General features: G+C 37.8%; 1 protein-coding gene across 2 annotated transcripts in view; it reads right to left on the reverse strand.

Moving 5' to 3' along the window:
* The window catches only part of REV1 (REV1 DNA directed polymerase), a 110965-nt gene that overhangs the window by 74068 nt on the left and 13162 nt on the right, over positions 1 to 23735 (reverse strand). For both annotated transcript variants that reach the window (XM_069073003.1, XM_069073002.1), the window contains exons 2-3: positions 9015 to 9078; positions 3317 to 3443 (exon numbers count right to left, since the gene is read on the reverse strand). In XM_069073003.1, the coding sequence (XP_068929104.1) occupies positions 3317 to 3443; positions 9015 to 9068 (181 nt within the window). In that variant the 5' untranslated portion in view covers positions 9069 to 9078. The remainder of the gene's footprint in view (positions 1 to 3316; positions 3444 to 9014; positions 9079 to 23735) is intronic.

The raw sequence follows: 23735 nt of genomic DNA on the forward strand, positions 1-23735 counted from the left end.
GAGAGAGAGAGAGAGAGAGAGAGAGAGAGAGAGAGAGAGAGAGAGAGCTCTTTTAACTGGAAAGGACAGAAATATGCTGAACTAGAGTGGCTGTAATGTAAGTAAAAAGGAGAGATGCAAGACACATTAAAAAAATAAAATATATAAAATTGGTAACTGGCTGATGGGAGGTGGGAATCAAAAGAGAGTGAAAATGTTAACTGACTGAGATATGAAACCTGGCATGACTGAAAGAATGGTGGTATACTCAAAAGAAATATGAATATCAAAAGGGGGAGAGAGAGAAAGGTCTCATAAAAAGTTGTTTTAGACCTACTGAGTTTGAAATCAGTTAGACAAGATGATGCAAACTCATTGAGAGCAGCTTAGCACTTTCTTACTATCTCCTTCCTAATTCCAGATAGCAATTCCTTATTAATTCTATCTGTTTTATCCTTTTCCTTTACCAGCTCAAGGGGCACCAGGTTCAAGGTCCAAGATTAGGACCGAGACCCCTGCCTTACAACGTAACAGAAGAGCAGAAACTCAAGCACAAAGAGACCTGAAGTGCAAAGTGATTGCCTGAAGTGAATAGAAGCACAAAACAATTCATGAACATTCTTCCTGCCCAAGAAGAGACCTGAAAGATTTTCATTTAAGAATAAAATCTCATGTCTCTATTTCAAGGAGAGAGAAGACGCACCATAATGGCCTTTAGCACTATTCTGTCATCTGAAGAAAAGGTCACAGAGGAGAGTCAACAGAAGAAAGGCTGACTGGATTAGAATGCACTGCAACAAGTCACTGAAGCCTTTCCCTATAAAGTTCTACCAGCCTGACAAAAGATAAGTTTAGCTCATAACCAGTCCCAGCTGCAAGGAGAAACCCTTGCACACAACAGACAATTCCTTCTCTGGAGAATGCAGAGGTACAAAGATGCACGTGTTGGCATTAGAAGAGAATATTCTAAGCAGAACTTGCTGGACCACTATGCAACAAGCACAAGTGAGAACTATTACAATCAGAACCTATCTAGTATGACTTATCTCAACTGAGAGAACAGCTCCAAAAGGAGGGCTTCCATGTTGTATTGTTAATGAACAAATTAGCAAAGAATTAAAAGATGCTGATGTGATACCACAGGGATAAAAACCCAACTGGGTGTTTGCATTAAATCCAGCACCAATACGGTGAGTCCCTGGAATGGGATAGATGTAGAAAGTACCATGCTGTTTAAGGAGGGGTAAATTGGCCCAGTTTAGTATTTCTGATTAGTATGAACAGGTCAAAGGTTTAGTGTCAAATCATAGTAGAATCTGGCCCATGAGTGGCATCTGCACTTCCAGCTTCAGCAAGATAAGGAAACCCAGTCTCCACGTGCCCTAATTTCCATTAAAAAATAAGAACTGCATGTGCCTAATGGTTCTGGCTTTTCTTTTTTTCTTTCAATTTTTTAACATTTTTACTTAAAGTTTTGAGTTCCAAATTCTAAACCTCCCTCCCTGAGATGGTAAACAATCAGAAAAAGGCCATACATGTACAATTATGTCAAACATTTCCATATAAAGTCATTTTATACAAGAAGACTCGAATACAAGAAAAAAATGAAAAAGTGAAAAAGACCGTGCTTCAGTCCACATCCAATGGACATGTGTTCTTTCTCTGGAGGCAGACAGTGTGCATCATCATTAGTCCTTTGGGCTCGTCTCAGATCACAGTATTGCTGCAAACAGATGAGCCATTCACAGTTCTTCATCGAACCGTACAATGTTCTCCTGGTTCTGTTCACTTCGCTCTGCATCAGTTCATGTCAGTCTTTCCAGGCTTTTCCTAAGTCACCCTGCTTGTCATTTCTTACAGCACAATAATACTCCACTACAATCATATACTACAGTTTATTTAGCCATTCCCCAACTGATTGGTATTCCTTTGATTTCCAATTGTTAGCCACCTCAAAAAGAGCTGCTATAAATATTTTTTGTATAAATGAGTCCTTTTCCCTTTTTCTGGATGTCTTTGGGATAGAAAACGAGTGCTGGTGGTGCTGGCCCTTTGGGGATAGTTCCATATTGCTCTCCAGAATGACTGGATCAGTTTACAATTCCATCAACAGCAGATTAGTGTCCCGGTTTTCCCACATACCCTCCAACATCCATCATTTCCCATTTTTGTCATAATCGCCACTCTGACTGGTGTGAGGTGGTACCTCAGATGTGTTTTTATTTGCATTATTCTGATCAATTAGTGAGACTATTTTTTTCATATGGTCATAGATAACTTTGATTTCTTTGTCTGAAAACTTCCCGTTTATATCCTATGACCATTTATCAATTGAGGAATAACTTACTTGTATTTTTTATAAATTTGACTCAATTGTCTATAAATTTGAGAATGAGGCCTTTATCAGAGATACTTATTGCAAAATCCGTCCCCCCCCTCCAGTTTTCTGCTTTCCTTATAATTTTGGTTGCATGGGTTTTGTTTGTGCCATAACTTTTTAATTTTATATAATCAAAATTTGGCCTTCTTTTAATTAAGTTCAAAACATTTATTTTCACTTGCTAATTCATTCTACATATGCTAGCCACCCAGACTTCCAAGTCTAGTTACTGCCAGAAAAAGAATGTGACTTCTGACAATCACAGAAATCTGTTACTACTAAATAATGTGGATGTCCCAGAAAGTTCATCATAATTACATACATAAAATTCCACAGGAACATGAAAGCTTTACAACTGTAACAGATTTTAATATATCATCTAAAACAAACCCCTTCTTCTATAGTGTTCCTCATTTTATGTAACACTAGAAAGCTAAAAACTGGTAATCGTGTCTCCAGTCTAAAAATTGAGGAAATAGACCACACAAAAACTAGTGTGAAAGGATTAGAATTAGATATTCAATCCTTTTCTGCAACTGAAAAGATGAGAAATTAATTTCAAATAAAATAGATGCTATTTCTCATTAAAATGAAAGCTCTATCAGAATGAACAATGTAAGTGATTACTTTCAAGTTAACATTCCTGTACTAAATTAAAAACCAGTAACTGAAATAATAGCTGCTTCATTACAAACCTTAATTTTAATCAACTTTTGCCAAACAGGAAAAAATAATTAATTCAAGCAACATATTTTATTTCACCTTCTCAAGTAAAACCAGAGAATATATGGTTTGATTAAGAATTTGGTCCTAAATTAATGCAAAAAAAAATCTGAAATTGGGTATTTCTCATTAAATTAAAAATAGCTGAAGATGAAAGTCTATATTAAATCTTCTAATTTATACAATGTACTCCAGCTACACTAATGTAGTTAAGCTATTAAAAAAATACACAACCTGTGTAGCCATTCACATAGATAGCAACGCCACTAAAAATTGTAGACGGTGTTCCATCCTTCTGCAAAGCAGCATCTGTTCGGAACTGCTCCTCCAATTTCTGGACTTTTGCTGCCATGTACCCACCCTAGAATTGGAAAGAAGAAATTTCAGTAATTACAAATATGCTGGGTTTTCTTTTCTTGCCTCTTTTTTAAAAAATAAAATTATGTAAGAAAAAACTTTTTTTTGCTAGTGATCCAAGCACATTAAGAGCTGTCCAATCAGTTTCAAAAAGGAACACAAAAATTACATATAAAAACAAAAGGCATCAATGTAACTTTTCCTTAAAAACATATCTACCACTGGAAAGCCTGATAAAATAAATTTTCCTAATATACTAAAAAGATCAGTTTTTCAAAAATTATTTTTATTTCACTTTTCAATACATTTACAAATTGTATAAAATGTATTACAATGATATTTTTGAGAGAGTACTTTGGAAAACAAAAAATTATATTCTTGTTTGGAGTAAGGAGTAAAATAATGTAATGGGAATTTGAAGATCTTCCGTGCCCCTTAACAGGCCTAGGGGAGTTTGAAGATCTCCCCTGCTTTGAAAGGAAACCCTGCCCCCAATAGGCTGAATATAATCACATGGAGCCTGTGGTGCAAGGAGTTTGCTAAAGGGTGGAAGCTGGGAGTCAGAGCTAGAGAGACTAAGGGAGAGAGAGGACACTCAGGCAAGGAAAGAGAGAGGTTTGTGAGTAAATGTTGATCTTGTATTGGTTTGTGGAAAGCCTAAAGGATGCTGTGGCTCTCTGTGTTGTTATGGTTTATTAGCTTCTTTACTACTATGATGGAATCAGCTTACAGGTTTTGGGATTTGGTTTTCTGGTGTTGAGATAAATGCTTTGCTTCTGTCCTCTATTTGGACAGTTTGTCATATTTTGCAATCGAGTGCCATGAGGAAATTTTTATAGTCATGGTCTTTATCATGATAGAGGCTGCAGTAAATATTGCATTGGCACTACAAATAAATATTAAAAATCTATCTCAGTTTATAAAAATATGTGTATGGTATAAACACATTTCATATATGCATGTCTCTGCATTTATACATTTGCATATGTATGTATATATTAATACAGTATTATTCCAAGATTCAGTACCAGTCTGTAAACTATTTGGAAATATAAAGGTCTATTTTTCCACTTAACAAAAAAATTGTTACATTTTGATTACTACATGTGAGGTACTAGGGAAAATACTGGAAATACAAAGATTAAAAAAAAAGGAGAGCCAGGTCCTGCCTTCAAGGAATTTATATTCTGAGGAGTAAGTAAGAATGCACATTTCTTCTTTACAAATAATACAAGATAAAGTGAAGATGCAAGCACTAAGTGGAAGGATAAAGAAAGGACTCAAGGAGAAGTTATAACCTAAGCTGAGCCTAGAAAAAAAAGTCAAAGATTTCTGAGGTAGAGATGAGAAGGAGTTAAATTGTAGGCATGATGAGAATATAGTCTGGTGAGGAAATTCAAGAAATGAAGGGAGAAAACATCTAGAAAGAATTTGTGGAAATTTCATAGTGAGCAGAAACAGATTTCTCACCTATACTAAATACATATCACCTATCTAGAATGTGCTAATAGGTGATGAGTTCAGATGTGATACGATAGTTATGGGAACTTAAACTATGGAGACATCTGCTAGAGTGCTCTGCTAAAAGCAGAGGAAATAATTTCTTGACTTTCCTTAATGACAATTTGTCTTAAAAAAGTGGGAGAACCAAGAAAGAACTGCTATTCTCAAACTGATTATCAGTACCCCCAAAAATGTATTACCTCAGGGAAAATGCTTCAAGGAAAACTGAGAATAATGTAACATGTGGCCCAGACTTTGGAAGAACAGATTTCAAAGGGTTCAGAAGAATAAGCAGATTCTTATTGACTAAGTTCTGCAGGGGAAGTCGGCACAGGGCTGAAAGGAAGCTTTCAAGAATGAAATTCTGAAAACTCAAAGATCACTAAAAGAAATAATTTTCATTAGGAAAAAAGGAGACAATTTTAGAATAAAAAGGAGTGAACAAATAGGGTTAATGGAAAGTGGATAACCAAACTAAGTAAGGAGATAATAAGGGGGCGTATTGATGAGTCCGAGTTGCTTTGTCCGAAATATCGTGACTATATAACGGGCAGATGTAGTCACTGATTTCTAAAATGATAGCTTAATAATAACAGGTTTACAACATGTCACATATTATCTCATTTGATCCTTACAACAACCCTATGAAGGAGGCGCTATAATTATTCCTATTTTATTGATGAGGAAACTAAGGATGAAAAAGGTAAAATGACCTGTCCAGGGCTACACAGCTAGTAAATATCTAAGTCAGGATTTCAACTTTCTCTGAATGGCTCCCATGCCTGAAATGTTCTCCCTCTTTTGACTTCTGACCTCCCTGGTTTCCTTTAAGTCCCAACTGAAATCCCAACAGTCTTCAGTAAGCCTTTCCCAGTCCCTCTTAATTCCACTGACTTCCCTCTTTTAATTATTTTCCATTTATCCTGCAAATAATTTCCTTTTTACATACTGGTTTCTCTGTGGTTTCCTTTATTAGACCGTGAGCTCCTTAAGGGCATGGACTGTCTCTTGCCTTCTTTTTTTACACCTCACAACCCTTAGCAAATTGCCTTGCACATGGCAGTCACTAAATAAATATTTACTGAAAAACTGAACTTTACCTTCCTGACTTCCCTCTATCCCTTCTGTGATCTGGGGGCCTAACAGATCATAGAAAACAAGAAAAATAGGGAAGGGCAAATCCTGTACTTTTTAAGAGAATAATTTGAACACCATAAGCCTGTAACCAAAATTTAAAACACATTATTAAAGGGATCATTAATAAAAAACACCTAGGAAAAAAAAAGCAGTGATAACAAACAGCCAGCATGACTTTATTAAGAGGCCAGTCTTATTTTGCTTTTCTCATAAGGTTACTACATTAATGTTAAATCTGTGAAATGATAAAGACACAGTTTACCCAAGTTTTAGCAAAGCTTTTGATAAAATTTCATGAAAAATGGAGAGAAGTCAATACAGTAGGGAAAGTGGAAGACAGGGGTAGGAAAAATAAGATGATAGGGGCGGCCAGGTAGCACAGCGAGTAAGAGCACTGGCTCCAGTGTCGCGATGACCTGGGGATCGAATCCGGGCTCAGACACTTATTACCCACCCAGAAACACCTGGCCGTGTAACCTTGAGCAAGTTACTTAACCCCAATTGCTTTAAAAAAAAAAAAAAAAAAGATGATAGCTGTCTTCAGTATTGGAAAGGATATCAGAAAGAAAAGGCAATAGACTTTTTTTTTTGACCCTAAAGAACAAAACTAGCAACAATGGGTAGAAAAATTATAAGATATCTAGTTCTTTTGATTCCCAGATAATGGAAACCTCCAAACACAACTAGCTCCCTTTATGTTGGGAACTTTAAATTAATGACCCTATCACCTCAGAACAGAAGTAAAGGTGGGAATTTCAGATGAGAGCTGCCTCTTTTGAGGCAAGTTATGGGACCATAATAAATTCATTTCATTTTTTTCAGTCATTTCTGTCATGCCTGACTCTTCATGACCCTATTTGAGGTTTCCTTGCAATTTCCTTCTCCAGCTCATTTTAGAGATGAGGAAACTGAGGCAAACAGGGTTAAGTGACTTGCCCAGGGTCATACCACTGTTAAGTTTCTGAGTCTAAATTTGTACTTGTTTGAACACATTTGTAGTAAGTCCAGGCCCAGCACTCTATCTACTGAACCACGTAGCTGCCCATTTGGAATGTCCCCAAGAAAATGCTCCTCATTTCCTATCAGTATGACAGTAAACACAATATCAATGCCATAAGAAATAAAGGTCATACTCTTCAGACTCATGATCTAATCCAACCAGGATTCTGTGTCTCACATTATATTAGGTATGTTTTGTGGGATGGCATGACTGTGCCACTCAGTAAATCTCAAATGGGATGAACTAAAGATCCCTTGCTTCCCTCAAAAACCAGTTACTGAGAAAACATTCACGAATTTACCTAAACCTTTTCTGAACCTATTTTTAGACTATAATTTCCAAAGTTTACTATTGCTCTCTTTCAAGTTTTGAAATTCTAGTATTTTCAGACTCTGTCCATAAACACACTATCAAGTTCCAAGCAACACCTAATACGTGCAAGGTACTGTGCTAATCACTGTGTTAAATGATTACACTTAACTGCTTTCTATCACAACATACTTTGTCTTTTCCTGACTACAAATTATAAATTATAAAATTACCACGCTAGCTGGCAACATATAACAAATGCTTTAGCCACACTAGGCATTGAGACTTGAGCTTTTATTCTTTAAAAGTAATCTTGAAATTATATTAATTTTTGATATGATACTGTGAGCCCATTGGGGATTTTTAGCATTGTTTACAAACTCCAGTGAGTTCTCTGTGTTTCCTAATAGTTTCTTAATAGAATAAAATAAAAGCTGATTCATATGTGAAAAAGAGAAAGGATTCTTGAGATATGACATGTGCATTTTGTTTTTCCTTTTTTTTCCAATGGGGGGAAGGGCGGGAGAATAGATTTTTGTTAATTGTAACGATCTTGACATTTGTAGTCAAGGCTCTTCCAAAAGAAATTTTATTCTTCCAGTAAAAGAAAAACTATCAAAGTTGCTGCTACTACACTTCTGGAAAAAAATGGAAAATTTTACTCAATATATATTTTAATGGATTACATAAAAAATGAAGTTATACATAAAGAAAGCTAACTTTTCAATGAACACACAAAAAAATTTAAATTATAAACCATTCTCTTATCATATGAAGCACCAAGTATTGCTACTTGCATCACTAAAAGAGAGCGCTGTAAATGTAGTGTAGAGAGTACTGGCTTTAGTATAAGGAAGACCTGGGTTCAAGTCTCCTATCAAGATGTGCTGGCCGTCCAACTTCCAACAGTCACTTAAACTTGTCAGCATCCTCAGGTAACTAAAAGTTATAATCAAGTGTAGATCTGCAACAACGAATAGATTCTACAATAGGAGTTCCCTGTACTAATAAAACCACAGATACAGACCTTATAATTCTCCTCCCTCCTCTCACCAAAAAAGTACTGTCTACCTTTCCTGACCAACTTATGTCAAGTCTACACAGCCCCAAATTCACTGATTAGATTCATTCAAGCTAGGAACTGTCCTCTTTCAAAATGCAAAAACCTTTAGAAAAGCAATAGGGAAATGGGAAAGAGTTTAATCAGAGCAATCTGAAATCACCTAACTATGAGATTATTTTAATGGAAGAGGAAGGTTAATTTTAAAATACTGCCTGAGCAGACTTACAAAGGGCTCCTGAAGGACCTGAGGAAAAAAGCAAAGATGTCAGGGTTCTACTGGCTCTGGGCCAAACTATACCAAGCAGCCTAACCTTCCTCCTCATTCATCCCCTAGAGACTTCACTGCTTAATCTGTGATGGACTCAGTTACTGAAGAAAACCTATATTCAGAACGGCTTTCCAAGAATTTCATGACTCCATCATTTCCAAACTCTTCAAAAGGCAACCAAATCTTTTACTTTAGATCTTTCCAAAAATTATCCTTGGTTAAGAGTCTTAGAAACTCAAGAACAAAGTAAAATAGTTCTAAGAGTAGTTACAAAATAGATTGTACTTAAACACACCCATTTTCCCCAGCCGTCATTTTCAGTTCGTTTCCTCCATCCACCTCGCCTCATACTGGAGCTTCTGCATAAGAAAAGAAAATAATTAATGTTAATTTGGTAATATTTGTCAACATTCTTACTGTTTCCTTAGTGCTCACAAGCAGACAGTAAAAAACAAAAATAACTAAATTTTGATTCAAGGAAGTTAAACATGCAATTATTAAGTAGGATGTTTCAAAAGAATTCCTCCCTCACTATCCCTCCCCCACAGCTTAAAATACCATGAAAATCCATCCCACTTGGGAGAATTTTCTTCAAGTAATATGAAAAGTAGGGGCGGCTAGGTGGCACAGTGAATAGAGTCAGGAGGACCTGAGTTCAAATCTGGCCTCAGACACTTGACACAAAAGTAGCCATATGACCTTGGGCAAGTCACTTAAACCCCCCCCCCCCAAAAAAAAAACCCTTCCAAAAAGCAAAAAAAAAGAAATATGAAAAGTTACTATGTCATTGTAGAACTTTACAACTCACAAACGGATTTCTTCATAACAATTCTGGGAAGTAGATAATGTAAAGCTGTGGCATCCTCATTTTACAGAAAAGACTTAGAAAGACTTAGAAAACTTGTGATCTGCCCACATTCATACAACTTCCAGGTCTTTTCAATCTAAACCCAGTGGTCTTCCCATATGCACATGTTCTCTCTTCAGTGGTCAAATCAAATGAACCAATGGAGTAACTTAGAGAAGTTTTGACTGAATGGTATACCTTAAACAAAAGAACATTAAACTAAACCATGAAGACATTTCTTCTGGCCCTTGTTCCTTTCAAATGTTCTGAATATGACTTGGTCTCCTCTTCTCTATGCCATGTCTCAGAGATTTCATAAATAAAATGTCCACTTCTAGGTAAATGACTCCAAAAACCTACATAATCTAGAATTAATCTCACTTCTGTGCTCCAATCCCCCAGTGGCAATGACCCACTGGACACTGCCAACTGACTGGCTCACTGGTATCTCAAACTCAATTCCTCTGTCTTCCAAACTCTCATGTCAGCATTCCAATCCAGACCTGCCCCATCTGCAGCCTGTGGACGGCTAATGGCTCACAGGCCACATTCAACACACCAAAGAGTTTTCTGCAGGCCTGTTCTAATCAGGCAGGTCCACAACCAGTCATGCTCAGCTCTTTCCTTACACACCCATATTGCCGTTCACGCCACTTGTCAAGTTCTGAAGATTTTATTCTCATAAAATCTTTCACCTGTCCCTTCACTCACAGGTCACCACTCTACTTCAGGCCCTTACCATGTCTCATCTAGATTTAATAATCTGCTAACAGATCTCTACTACCCATCTCTCCCTTCTCCAATCCATCTTCCATACAACTGCTTAAGTACAAGTTTTTTTCGTGTCACTCTCATGATCCAAGAAATTCCAACATTTTGTTTTACTGCCTCCAAGATAAAAAACAAGCTCCTTTGCTACACTATCATTCTCACACAAACCTGAAGCCCACAGACCTATTCTGACAAAGTCTTAATTAAACAGATAATAAAAAACAGGTTTAACATAAGTTGTGAATTTTTCAGATATGAATGTTAGCAAGGCTGAAGGAAAAAACTAGAATGAAACATAAAAGTATTAAATTCATTGTACTCAACTGAAGACTTGTGGGCATCAGTTTCTTAAACACCAAGCAACAGAAGAAGTTTTGCTTAAGGCATCATGTGAGTCACATAGGTATTCCGATATAGTAAACATTTATTTAAACAGAATTCAAATAACCAGAAAATCCTTAAAAACTGCCATGTCTTAAATTTTACTTTTATAAAAGGTAAAAATAGAAATATTTTTAAATGGCCCAAGTTAGATCATGAAAAAGTCAGAACTCATTCTACCCAATCTCCTGTCCCTTTACAACCTACAGTATTACATAATGCACATAATAAATCCTTTAGATATGACAAGATCCTAAAGTGTCACCTGAATCAAAAATTAAATTGTTTAGTAGAGTTTGGTGACAATTTTAGTGTATTCTCATTCTTTCAAAATCAATAGTTCCCGTCCTGTATGTCAAATTTTCAGTTAACCAAAACACAAATAAATGTTAACACCTTATTCCTCAACTAAGCTGAACAGACAGAAATTCATCTTACCACAGATCTAAAATCATGTTTTCAGGGACTCAACTGAAAATATTACAGGTAGTATGATGCAATGATAAGAGTGCTGAATCTAAAATCAGTAAGAGTTGGATTTGAATCCTGGTTCTGCCCTGTGTGATCCTGGGCAAATCACTAAGTCTAAGTTTCCTTAATTGTAAAATGATGGGGTTAGACTTCCTTCCAGGAACAAGTTTATGACCTCAAGCTGTTTTTGTCAAAAATTTTCAAGTATTGTATACATAAACCTAAGTCTTGTGTGTAGCTTTTTAAAGTCCTCTACAACCTGACCCCAATGCGATCTTTCCAGCCTCACTGTACACTCATTACTCTCCCTCTTGTACTTGGTCATACAAACTGGCCCACACCCTATTCCTCACTTACAACACTCCTCTCCTCCACCTCCTTGTTCTTGAACTTCCTGTACCCCGCGCCTGGAATACACTTCCTCTCCACCTCTGCTTTAAAGCGTGCTTCTCTTTGGGCATCACGTATCGCATGAACTCTTTCCTGATCCCCAGCAACTGTTCATACTCTCCTTCATTAGATACCTTGTACCTAACTACTCTTTGTGTATATGTGTATTCATTAACTTAATACTTATTCTGAATATTTTATATGTACTTTATATGTAAGCTCATTGCAAATATGGATTGTTTCATTCTTTGTATCTCTAGTATCTAACTCAGTCCTGGTACTTCGTAGGCTTGATAAATACTTAAAGACTGACTTACATGCCTTTGTCTCTCCACATAGGTCAGTTAATCTTCCTATGCCTATTTCTTTGTCTACAAAGGAAGTATTTTGTAAGATCTAAAGGACTACATAAATTAGAACTAAAGTAATGTTAATGATGTAAATCAACAGAACTTGGTAACATTTGAGATGTCTAAGAACCCACATGTGTTCTTACAAATGTGTGTACATGTATGCATATACACATACATTATCTGCTGAGATATACATAATATGTAATAGCTATGGAGAGAGATGGGCACACATATATTAGAAATACAGTAATTTTCCGGTGCTTTGCAATCATTCTATTTTAATTGACTTTCTATGAATGACTAAATGAAAAAGAATTAAAGCACTTCCTGTGTATAAAGCAGAGTAGTAGGTGTTAGAGACACAAAAAGAAAGAAGAATGTCACTGCCTTCCAAAATCTCATGCTGTAATGAGGGGAACAAGCCATATAAGAGGTTTCAGTTGAAAGTCACATACATGGAAAGGTCCCATGATCACTAATAGTGTAGTGGAAAAGTAAATGGTAACACATCTTCTTTAATATCATTTCCATGATTAAAACCAAGGCAGTTCCTGGGTTGGTAGTCTACATGCTATGGCTATTTCCAGCCTTCTGGATCGGGGTCCTAGTCTGTCTTCACTAGGATCTAAAGGGACACGGTGGTGGAAGTGGTTGCACCGGCTCGATATGTGCCCTGCTGTTTATCATCTGGGCTGGCTTGTCTGCCCTGAAGGCGGCTGCTGGTGAAATTGTCAGGGCTCCTTTTCCTCAAGAGTTGTTCTGCCCAAGGAAGACTGGAAGCAAAGCCAACATTCCAGGGCACTGTTGTTTCCTGGTCCTTGGGCTTTCTTGTCCTTCACTGACATTTGGTCAGCAGTAGGTAAGTGGTAGTGAAGTTAGCTGGCAGCAAAGTAGGCAAATAAGTGCTTGAGGGATATCTACATAAAGGAAATAGAAGATGAACCAGCAAAAGAACTTAAAAAACTGTCAAACAAAAAAGGAGAACCAGAGACAGCAATCAAAGTCAAGGAAACAGGGAATGTCCTATCTACAACTGTTCATACCAACTCCTTTACTCCCTAAGCCCTCAAACACACCTCTAGTTAGCACAAAATCACCTCCTACCTCAATGGGGTGACAAAATGCATCTGTGATCTCATCAATCCGCACGCTCCCTTAACGATATGGGGCACAGCCAAACCACACGGTTCTTCACTATTCTCGTCTGAGAAGTTCATCTTACCCTAAGTTTGCCACAAGGAGTACAGACAACATGCCAGATGCTTTCCCATTCCATCTTGATACTGGCAAGGGCACAAGTGGGACAATATGTCAACCTGTCTGATGCCTCCTTCATCGGGGTGTGAAGATAACCCTGGGGTCTCAGAGGCTGGCTGTCAGTCAGACTGTGCTGGAGAGTTTTCAGGCATGAAGTTAGGAGTAAGTCTGTCACTGACTAAGAAACATATCGAGTCCATATCCCATGGACCAGGTGACTACAAAGAGGCACGGCACATCACCACTGCTCTAACCCTGGGGATGAATGTTTTTGCTTAAGGCAACCAATCCCAAGAAAAGAAAATTGTAAATGGTTTTTAGTATTTATTGAGGGAGGCAACTAGGTGGCGCAGTGAATAGAGTGCCAGCTGAGTTCAAATCCGACCTCAGACAATTAACACTTATCAGCCGTGTGACCTTGGGCAAGTCACTTAACCCCAACTGCCCTCCAAAAAGCCAAAAAAAAAAAAGTCAGATGTTCTATTCAGCTCTGGTCTTTTAATCAAGAATGATGAGCCACCCAGGATCTTAGTATGAGCAAAGGAACAGAGTCCTGCCTCAATGCCAACAAAGCAACCCCTGTAATCTCCTTCTGACATTACTGTCTGTGGGCCGAGAGCTCAGTGGCTCCCAAGGCCTGTTCCTGGTTTGCTCTGGCTGGGTCTGCCCACTCTCACCCAGGTATGATATTTCCTGCAGACCTTCTAAATTGTCTTTGGCTGGAAAATTTTTCACCCCATCCTTTTGTGGATTTTGCTATCATCTTGGCACCACTCCTGTGATATTTTATTCTAATGAATATAATGTTTTTATTTGTAATCTCCCAAGTTAGTAATGCCCTCATTCTCCCTCACCTTACATATCTAGTCAAGTGACAAATATCTACCTTTAAAACACTCTTTATCTGACCCCTTCTCTCCACTGAACACGGCTACCACTTTACCTTAGGCCCTCTGATTACTGCCAAAGTCTCCTAATTGGTCTTCCTGCCTGAAGTTTCTCACCTACTGCAATCTAACATACAAATTGTTGCCAAGTGATTTGCCTTAAAACACAGATATGACCATATCATTTCCCTATTCAATCAACTTCATAGCTTCCTACTGAGCCTAAAATGAAATATAAACTACTCTGTGTAACTCTTAAAGCTAAACAGTAACAATCTGACGTCCCAATACTTTGTAGCCTCTATGGAAATGACTTGGTCTTTCATGTACTGTGACTTAGTAAAACTAGCTTGCAGTTTTCCACATATATATATTCCACATACAGGCCACCTGGTGTCTGTGCCTTTACAGCGCGGCTGTCACACATGCGCCCACAGCTCTGCCTCAGAATCGTCCTCTTCCTTTAAGATGCACTTGTGCCCTTCCTCCCAAACCCTCTTATATAGAATTACTTAGTATATTTGCATTTATTAACTTTGTATTTATACAGAGCCCCAAAAGCCTAGCCTTAATAAGCTTAAATTACTACTTTTATTTGTTGTCTCCCTCATCAGAATATAAGCTCCTTATTAGTGGGGATTTAGGACAGTTCCTGGAACACAGTAGGTACTAAATATATACTTGTGGAATGAGAACTTTCAAAATCTGCTTTAGCAAATGCTGAGGAGGAAGTGTCAAGTCTTCTCAAGATATCTGATATAATAACAAAATTCTAAACAAGCTACGTCCAGTTTTGAGGATTTTTTAAAGAGGAAACTGGAAGGAACCAAGACATAGGAAACCCTCTGATTACAAGTGATTGTTTATAGTTAAGCCTAATTCATTCATTTAGCTATTTTTCTACTCCCCACTCCTTTTACTAATAACCTTATTTCTGGAGCTAGGACCATCTTCCTTAGTAAAAGGGAAATTAGGAAATATTCTTCATTGTAGTTCAGTTTCTTATTTCTGATAACACTGGTTTTTGTATATGACATTTCAGGGAAAAAAATATCCAAAGGAACCATTTAGAGGCAAGTACGTTGGCAGCTATCTAGGATATTTTGTATGGGCAACACAGCAATCGCTGAATTTATATGTCTTTCTTAATGTTGTAGCTCAATGTTTGTCTCTTTTGAATGGCGAGTATATTCAGTAGTTCAAAAAATGGTCAGTTTAAAAAACTGAAAAGGTTCTATTTAAATCTCTTTGGTAAGGAGTTCTCAGAAGGGCTGTACTTTTAGACCTCTGGTCATAAAAAAAAAAACCTCGCTAACTTCTGAGGAACTGTATTTCATTCTTAGCCACCTGTTAGAGCAATTTGTAATTCTGAGTAAAAACTAAAATGACAATACCCTTTTAACTCAGAGATTCCATTGCTACACATATGCCCCAGAAAGGTCAGTATGAAAGGACCCAGTATACTCCAAATCTGTGCAGCAGGACTCTTAGGTTCTCTGAATTCCTTAGAGTTGTCATTTCTTGTTACATTTATGTGCCACCTTTTGTTCAGCCATTCCCTAATTGATGCCACCAATACTGTTTCTATTTTTGTCATTCACGGTTTTCTATGAAAGAAAGAAACATCAGAAATAGCTACTAAAATTTTGTAAATTACCAATAAAAGGTAGCTGAATTAATATTAACAACTACAGCATCCTAATTCCAGAAAACAAGGGATAAAATCAACCCTTCCTAACCATCAAGGCAGAAAACTGTAGGTATAGAAAACTGTGTATCTTATTATATGTGTTTACTTTGTTAATATATACCATGTTTCATCATTAATCCTCCAGAAATATGAAAAGTGACTGCATTGATAACAGTCATTACAGTTTTCAAATATATTTGTTTTTAAAGTGCTGTTGTCATTGTATAAATTTTTCTCCTGGCTTTGCTCATTTCATTCTTCACCAGTTTACAGAAGTCCTCAACACCATTCATTCTTTTTTTTTGGAGGGGGAAAGCAAGGCAATTGGGGTTAAGTGACTTGCTCAAGGTCACACATCTAGGAAGTGTTGAGTGTGAGGCTGGATTTGAACTCAGGTCCTCTTGACTCCAGGGCTAGTGCTCTATTCACTACACCACCTAGCCACCCCAAGATCATTTACTCTTACAATACTGATGTTATAGTATAATCTAGACTTCTGGTTTTGCTTACTTTACATCAGCTGCTTAGTCTTTCCCATGTTTTTTTTTTTAAATAATCTATTTCTTACTGCTTACAACAAGACAGCCTTCTATCATATTCATATATCACAACTTATTCAGCCATTCCTCAATTAACTAGCCTATTTTCCTCTGTTATAATGGAAGATTCAATAGGTGTGGTGTGGGATAAAAGTACCTGGAAATAACTAATGTTTAAAACCTTATCTTTTTTTAAATAGAAAAGGACAGCAGATGCTTCTTCAAGAATCTGCTGCCAACTCTACCCAAGAGAGTAAATGTTTGATATGCCATGTAGAAAATACTGCCACCTCTCGGGCTAAGACATTCCGATTTGTCCTTCAACAGCAAGTTTTTCAAAACCCAACATTTGAGATAAAAGTAGCCAGATTCACAAGAGTAAAAATGTCTTACTATATATTCTATTGTCTAGGACAGTAATTCTCCAATAAGGTGATGTTTAGTTTAGACACTTCTCTTCATAACTCTGAGGAAAGGAGTTTTCCTACATACCACAACTATCCTATGTTCTCCAGCGAAAGACTTCAGGAGAAAGTTTTTAGATGCATAAAATAAGAAGGGTTACAAAGGAAGCCAATGATACCAAAATAATTATTAAAGTATTTTTCAAAACAACAACAATAACACTCATAGACAGCAAGTTAGAGAAGAGAGTTCTGGAGAAATGCTGCTTGGATATTAATCAGTAACACAGTAACTGGTACATGGCAAGTGACAGATCAGATTAGATTAAGCATTTATTAAGCATTTACTATGTGCCAAGCAACTGTAGTGACTCCCCATTCTGTAAACATTCCCCCTCTCTCCCCATCATAGGAGGGCTGCCCAGCAAAGTCTGGCCAGGCAGCAAACCTGCCCAAGCCTGCTACGTGAAGCCCACAGGGCGCCCCCTCTTCTGTTCAGTTCTTGAAATCAATCTGGGAACTTCCCAGCTGGGCCACAAACTGACCACTCGGCAACATCGTTAAGCAACACTATCCCTTGGCTTCTGTGTTTTCCCTGCTTGCTCCCCTCAGTGATACTGATGTTGTGCCTTTTGTCTATATAAACCCCCAGATGTATATAGGCTCAGGGCTGCCTGATTTGGGTACATGACCGCCGGCAGTCCCTGGGGTTAAGTATGCTCCACAAATAAATTCTATTTAAATGATCAATGGTCTCAACCCGCTGTCATTCATGTTACAACACAACATGCCGAACACTGGTAATACAAACACCCCAACCCTCAAGAAGCACATGTTGTAATGGGGGAAGGCAACACAGAAGCGGAACAGAGAAGGTATCACGCGGGGAAGATGAAAAAGTCAAGAGCAGAGCCAGGTTCAAAATCAGCACAGGTGTCCTGGGCACTCCCTGAAGTGAGAGATCTGGGCAGAAACGTCCCAACTGGAAGTAGGGGCCCACAGAGTTAAGAGATGTTTAGTCTAGACAGGCAGGGGCTCAATCATGCTTAATAAGTGCTTTCTGATTGGCTGAGTAAGTGAATTAGCTTTCATTAAGAGACAGTATCCAAGATCAGGGAATCATATTTTGCCCTGGTCAGACAAGACATGGTATTGCTCAGTGGTATTATCTCTGGAAGGGCACTGACATGCTAGAGAACATCTAGCAGAAGGTGATCGAGATGGTAAAAGGCATTAAGACTAGGTCACAAACATGAGAATCTGATGAAGGCAAGTGGAGTGCTTCATCTGAAAAGGCAAAAACTTAGGCGGTGGGAAGAAAGAGATTCTAACAGTATTCAAAATATTTGAAAGACATTTACATAGCAGTGCAATTCAATTTCTCTAGGGATGGGAAATTGCAAAGAGCGTTTGGATTTGGTATAAGGAAAAAATTTTACTAACTGACCAATCAGAGCTATCCAAAAGTCAAATGAGCTGCTTGGTAAGCAGCATACTTCGTCTTACTAAATATCTACAAATTAAACTAGATGACTATATACCAGGTATGTTGTGGAAGATATTCCTAATCAGGATTTGGCTAGACTAGATGGCCTCTGGAGTTCTTCCCAATTCTGAGAATCTGAGGTTATACATCTACCATATTAGTCCAAATACAGGCCTTCTTTCCCTACAAATAACAGATTTCACTCTTTCATTCATAATGATTACTTACTGGATGCAGCCTATAAACATATTCATACTTTCATTGGATTGCAGCAAAATTTACATAGTGTGGAATAATCAGTTAGATCAATAAAAGTGACAAAAACAAGAAGTGACAAGAAATAGTTTCACATGTAAATAAGTATTTTTAAAAACCCTTCTGCACTATTGAGTACTTGGAGAATTAAGTTAGAAAGTAGGTAAAGATCCCTATTGACAGAGGGAACTATTTTTTTTAAGCCCCACTGTTGTTTATTGATTTATTCAGATTGTAACTGATCCCTGGCCCAGTCTAACTTTTCTCCTTTTTACCTAAATTTTGTAAACCTTTCAACTGCAGGGTCTGTTAAATACATTGAGATGTTTTTGCTGCCCTTTTTTAATAATGTTTTTATGCTACATATAATAACAAAGCACCCACCCGTCCAGCACACCTTCACCAAATGCTTCCTTCACGTAAGGCTCTATCTGTGCACCTAACAATGAAATGGATTCTTCCACTTGAGTTTTGAACATCCACTAGTCTTGCAATTTATATTACCTGCTTCTGCTTCTTTTCCCATTTTGTTATCACTTGTTCTAAGTAGTCCTAGGGGGTGGGGGAAGTTTAAAAGAAAAAAAATACTTAATGTCTAAGTAATAATGATAGTGTAAAGGTATACCTGTACAGTTATCCCTTCCACATTGCAGGGCACTAGAAAAATGTTTTGCACAGGGCCTAGAAAAATCTGTAAAAAAAATTCTGGCCCTACCTTGGAATCAGAGAAGAAGTCTAAAGTATTATGGTATTAAAAGATAAAATGTTGATATTATATAATACTACAGACATATTTTATGCATTTCTGAGTTTCTAAACTTTTTCTGTGTTGTCTGCTGGCCTTTGAGAGCCATCTGTGGCTTCCACAAAACCACCAAAAAATCCTTATTTAATTTCTTATGCCAACCCACGATATATATAAACTGTGATGGGGAAAGTTGCAATGTGGAAGGAACAACTGTAATTCCATCCTGTGAACGTAAGACTTTTTAAGTGAAACAATATTACAAGGGATTCTTAGTTATATAGGAATCAAAGAAATGTTAAAGATAGAAAAGACCTCAGAAATAATTTAATTCATAAAATATCAAGTATCTTATTTTATGGATGAGAAAATTGAGATCTAGAAAAGGTGATTTTCCCTAGGTCACAGTTGGGAAACTGGACTCAAATCTAGTTTTTAAAATTCTTCTAATTCCAAATGCAGAGCTCTTTCCATTACGATATGATATAAACCATTCCCACGTAATCAAAATACAGAGCTAAAAAAAGGTCTTAACAGAAACTGAGGAAAGAACTAGATTAGTGCATCAGTAATTCCTCACCTGTAAAAAAGGCCCAAGTGTATTTGTAAACACTTTTGAAAACCTTAAAAAGATCTGTGTAATTTACAGGCAGCATGCCACAGTGTGACAGAAAGCTAGCCCTGGAGGCAGAAGGATTTGGGTTTAAGTCCCACCTTTAACATATACTGGCAGTGTGACCCTCAGAAAGTTACTTAACTTCTTAGCGTTTTACTAAACTAATACCATAAATTACAAAGAAAGACCTGACCTGAGCTGCCTACCAGAGGAAGTTTCCTCAATGGAGTTCCCTAAACCAATAAAATCTTAAGTTTAGTCCCTATCTCTATCCTATATTACATGTATGTGTGTATGTATATATACATATATATAAACTTTAAACTTTTATTAATACTCAATCCTTCCCTTCCATAAATTTCAATTTTCCTATATTAGATATCTCAAATTTCTCATTTAAAGGATAAGATGTTAAGATACTCTAAAAACACTCCTCCATGTCTGTAACAGAATTAGGAAGACAGACAACAGAGTTGACTCTGTTCCTGTCTCTAGCATACTACAGTGCATAAGAAGCCAATGTGTATTGAGAGAGAGGGGAGCTATAATGACAAAAGGAGGGGATCCCTCTAGGAATGTTCAAAAATTGGTTTCTGAAAGCAGAGAAACTACATCTCTAAAATCAGTTGATTTCAAGTTTTACTATGCTGTGTTAACACTAATTATATTCTATTCACAGATTATTATAAAACAACATAGGTCAGGGTAGTCTTACATAGAGCATACCTGACCTTTTACACATATCATTTAATTTTTACACAATATAGGTATGATAGGTGGGTTATTTATAAGTGATCTTCCAATCAAATTATCTTTAATCACAAGGTTTAGTGCAGAGATTGACAAACCACAGCTCTAGGACAAAATCTAGGATAAGACGGCATTTTCAAATACAATAAAGCTTTGTTTTAATAAGATAAAACTTTATTTTAAAATGTAAAAGAAATCTTAGATCCACACAAAAACAGGCTGCAGGCTGGAATTTGTTTTCTGGATGTAGTTTGCTGACCCCTGTGGTTTAGAGAATCAATTCCAATGTTATCATGCACGTTGATTCCAACTGTAAATGACTTGTAAATAAAGTAGACTGCCTCACTATGTCAAGACAGTTAATCTGGGTCTTCAAAAAACTATTTCAGCATAGCACAAGATCTCACCGAAGTTTTTAAGTATAATTGTGGTGATAAGGTCCATGTGTGCTGCCTTAGGGTCAGCTTACAGAGAAGCTCTTCACTAGAACTATCAATCAATCAAGGCTTTCAGCTCTCATCCCAAGCTCAGTGCCAGGATCTTGCTGCAGCAACTGCATCGGAGACAAAACGGAAACAGCTGGAAGTCACTGGATCAGACTACATTTACCGGAGGGGAAGATGTAGCCTTCAATGGTCCTTTCATTCATCTCAAATACTGGGTTCCAGCAGGATTCCACCCCCAGCAAGGTCAAAGGCACTATTATTAATGCTGAGAATGGGAAGTTGGTGACCAATGCAAAAGCCATTCCTCTCTTCAGGACCATGCTCTCACTGATGTGAATGGGCATCCCATCAATATTAGATGAGGAGCTACTCAAGCTGAGTATGTAGGACGGTCCAAATGGTGTCTTTACTTCCATGGAAAAGGCTGAGGCTCACTTGAAGGGCAGAGTTAAAGGTGTCATTATCTCTGTTCCTCCTGCTGATGCCCTTATGTTCGTGATGAGAGTAAGACATGAGAAAGAAGACAATTCCGTAAAGATTGTCAATAACGCCTTCTAAACTGCTTGTCCCCACCCTCAGTCAAAATATCATTCTTGACAACCTTGGCACTGTGGAAGGACTCATGACATAATCCGTGTCATTACTGCTACCCAGAAAAACGTCAAGCCTGTTTCCACACTGTTGCTGATAAGGCTGCAGGCAAAGTTATCCCAAAGCTGAATGGGAAACTCAGACATGGCTGACCATGTTCCTACTCTCCATATATCTGTTGTGGATCTGACTTGCAGCCTGGAAAACCCTACGAAATATGATGATACTAAGAAAGTGGCTCATTCACTTGTATAACAATGAATATGGTTATAGAAACTATGAATAAGACTTCATGGTCTACAAGGAATAAAGTGGAAAGCCATGGATCTGCATCCCCAACCAAAACAGGAGTTCCACCACTGAGGAGCTAATATTCTTAATCTATTTCCCTGTACTGAGGACTTCAAGTCCCAGAGACAATTTTTGTTCCAAGGCACTCCTATAGTAGAGGGGAGGAGAAAGTCCTGTGCTATATACCATCAATAAAGTCATCATTTTCAGAGCAAAAAAAAAAAATCAATCAACAAGTGTAATTAAAAATCTACTATGCAAGCTGCTGAGGACAACAAGACAAAATGAGACTACTCCTGCCATCAAAGAATTCACATTCCATCAGATGAGACAACATTTATATAGACAGAATATGAAGTAATTTTTAAAGAGGACGCTGTAGCAGCTGGGGGGTAGGGGGTGGGGGAATCAAGTAAGGTCTCATGTATAACCAGTGGCACTTAAAAGGTAAAGGGAATGGAATAAGGAGTAGGAAAAGGTATAAGCATTTACACAGCATCTGCTATGTGCAAGGCACTGTACTAAGTGCTTTACAAGTATTGTCTCATTTAACGAGATAACTGAGCTAAGTCTTAAGGGAAACTCGAGGTTTAATGAGTTGAGCTTGGGGGAGAGCAGCCTCTGCAAAGACTGCAAAAATAGGACATGGAGTGTCATGTGCAAGAAAGGGACCACTAAGTGTGTGAAAGTGAATGACACATATTGAGGCTAGAAAGGCAGCCTAGAGCTACACTGTGAAGGGCTTTAAATGCCAGTGTATTTGACTCCAGGAAAGCCAAAGGGGTTTACAAAGTAGGAAGAGGGACATAGTCAAACCTGTCGTTTAAGAAAATCACTCTGACAGTTTGTGTAAAGTATAGATTGGAGTGGGAAGAGATGTGAAGTAGAGAGACCAATTAGGAGACAACTGCCATGGAGACTGGAAGGAAGGTGAAGAGACCCTTAACTAACGTGGCCGTGATATGAGTAGAGAAAAAAAGACTGACTGGAGAAAGATTAGAGGAAAAATGTCAACAAGACCCGAGGACAGAGCAGACGGGGTGAAGGAGAGGAGTTCAAGGATTCTTCAAAGATAGCAAACCCGTGACCAGAAGGATAGTGGTGTTCTCAATGGAAATAAGGTCTCTCTGGGGCAGCAGGGGGATGAAACTAATGAGTTGTTTTAGACATATTAAACTTAAGGCGCCTATGACATAGTCAGGTCATAAAGTTCAATAAGCAGTTGGTGATACGGAATTAGATCAAGAGAAAAATTTAGGGCTGACTATATCGATCTGAGAGTCATATGCATATAGATATTCGACCCATGGAATCTCATGTAGTCGCCGAGAGAGAGGACAGAAAGCTGCAAAAAAAACCCAAATGGATGGAGACTAAGAAAAAGCCAACAGATATGGCAATAAAGAAATCACTGCTAACTCTGGAAAGAGTCGTTTTGGCTCAGTGATACGATAGGAAATGGAAGCGAGGGCAGTACAACTTCTTTCCCCCCCACTCCCTGAATTTGTGAAACGGAGAGAAGTAGATAGGATGATATGGTCAAATACAGATTTTTTTTTTTTAAAGCAATCTGGGTTAAGTAACTTGCTCAAGGTTACACGGCCAGTTATTTCTGGGTAGGTAATAAGTGTCTGAGCCCGGATTTGATCCCCAGGTCATCCCGACACTGGAGCTGGTGCTCTTACTCGCTGAGATCAAATACAGATTTTTAAGTAAAGGGGAGAGGGGACAGAGCCAAGATGGCAGAGTAGAAACAGGACTTCTGTGCAGCTCCTGCTTCCACCTCCTCCAATACATGTAAAAAATGACTCTAAACAAACTTTAGAGCTACAGAACCCACAAAGTG

Source organism: Petaurus breviceps, unplaced genomic scaffold, assembly GCF_028583685.1.
Source record: "Petaurus breviceps papuanus isolate PSGF00001 unplaced genomic scaffold, PetGlider_PUasm1.0 90849, whole genome shotgun sequence".
Taxonomy (NCBI): domain Eukaryota; kingdom Metazoa; phylum Chordata; class Mammalia; order Diprotodontia; family Petauridae; genus Petaurus; species Petaurus breviceps.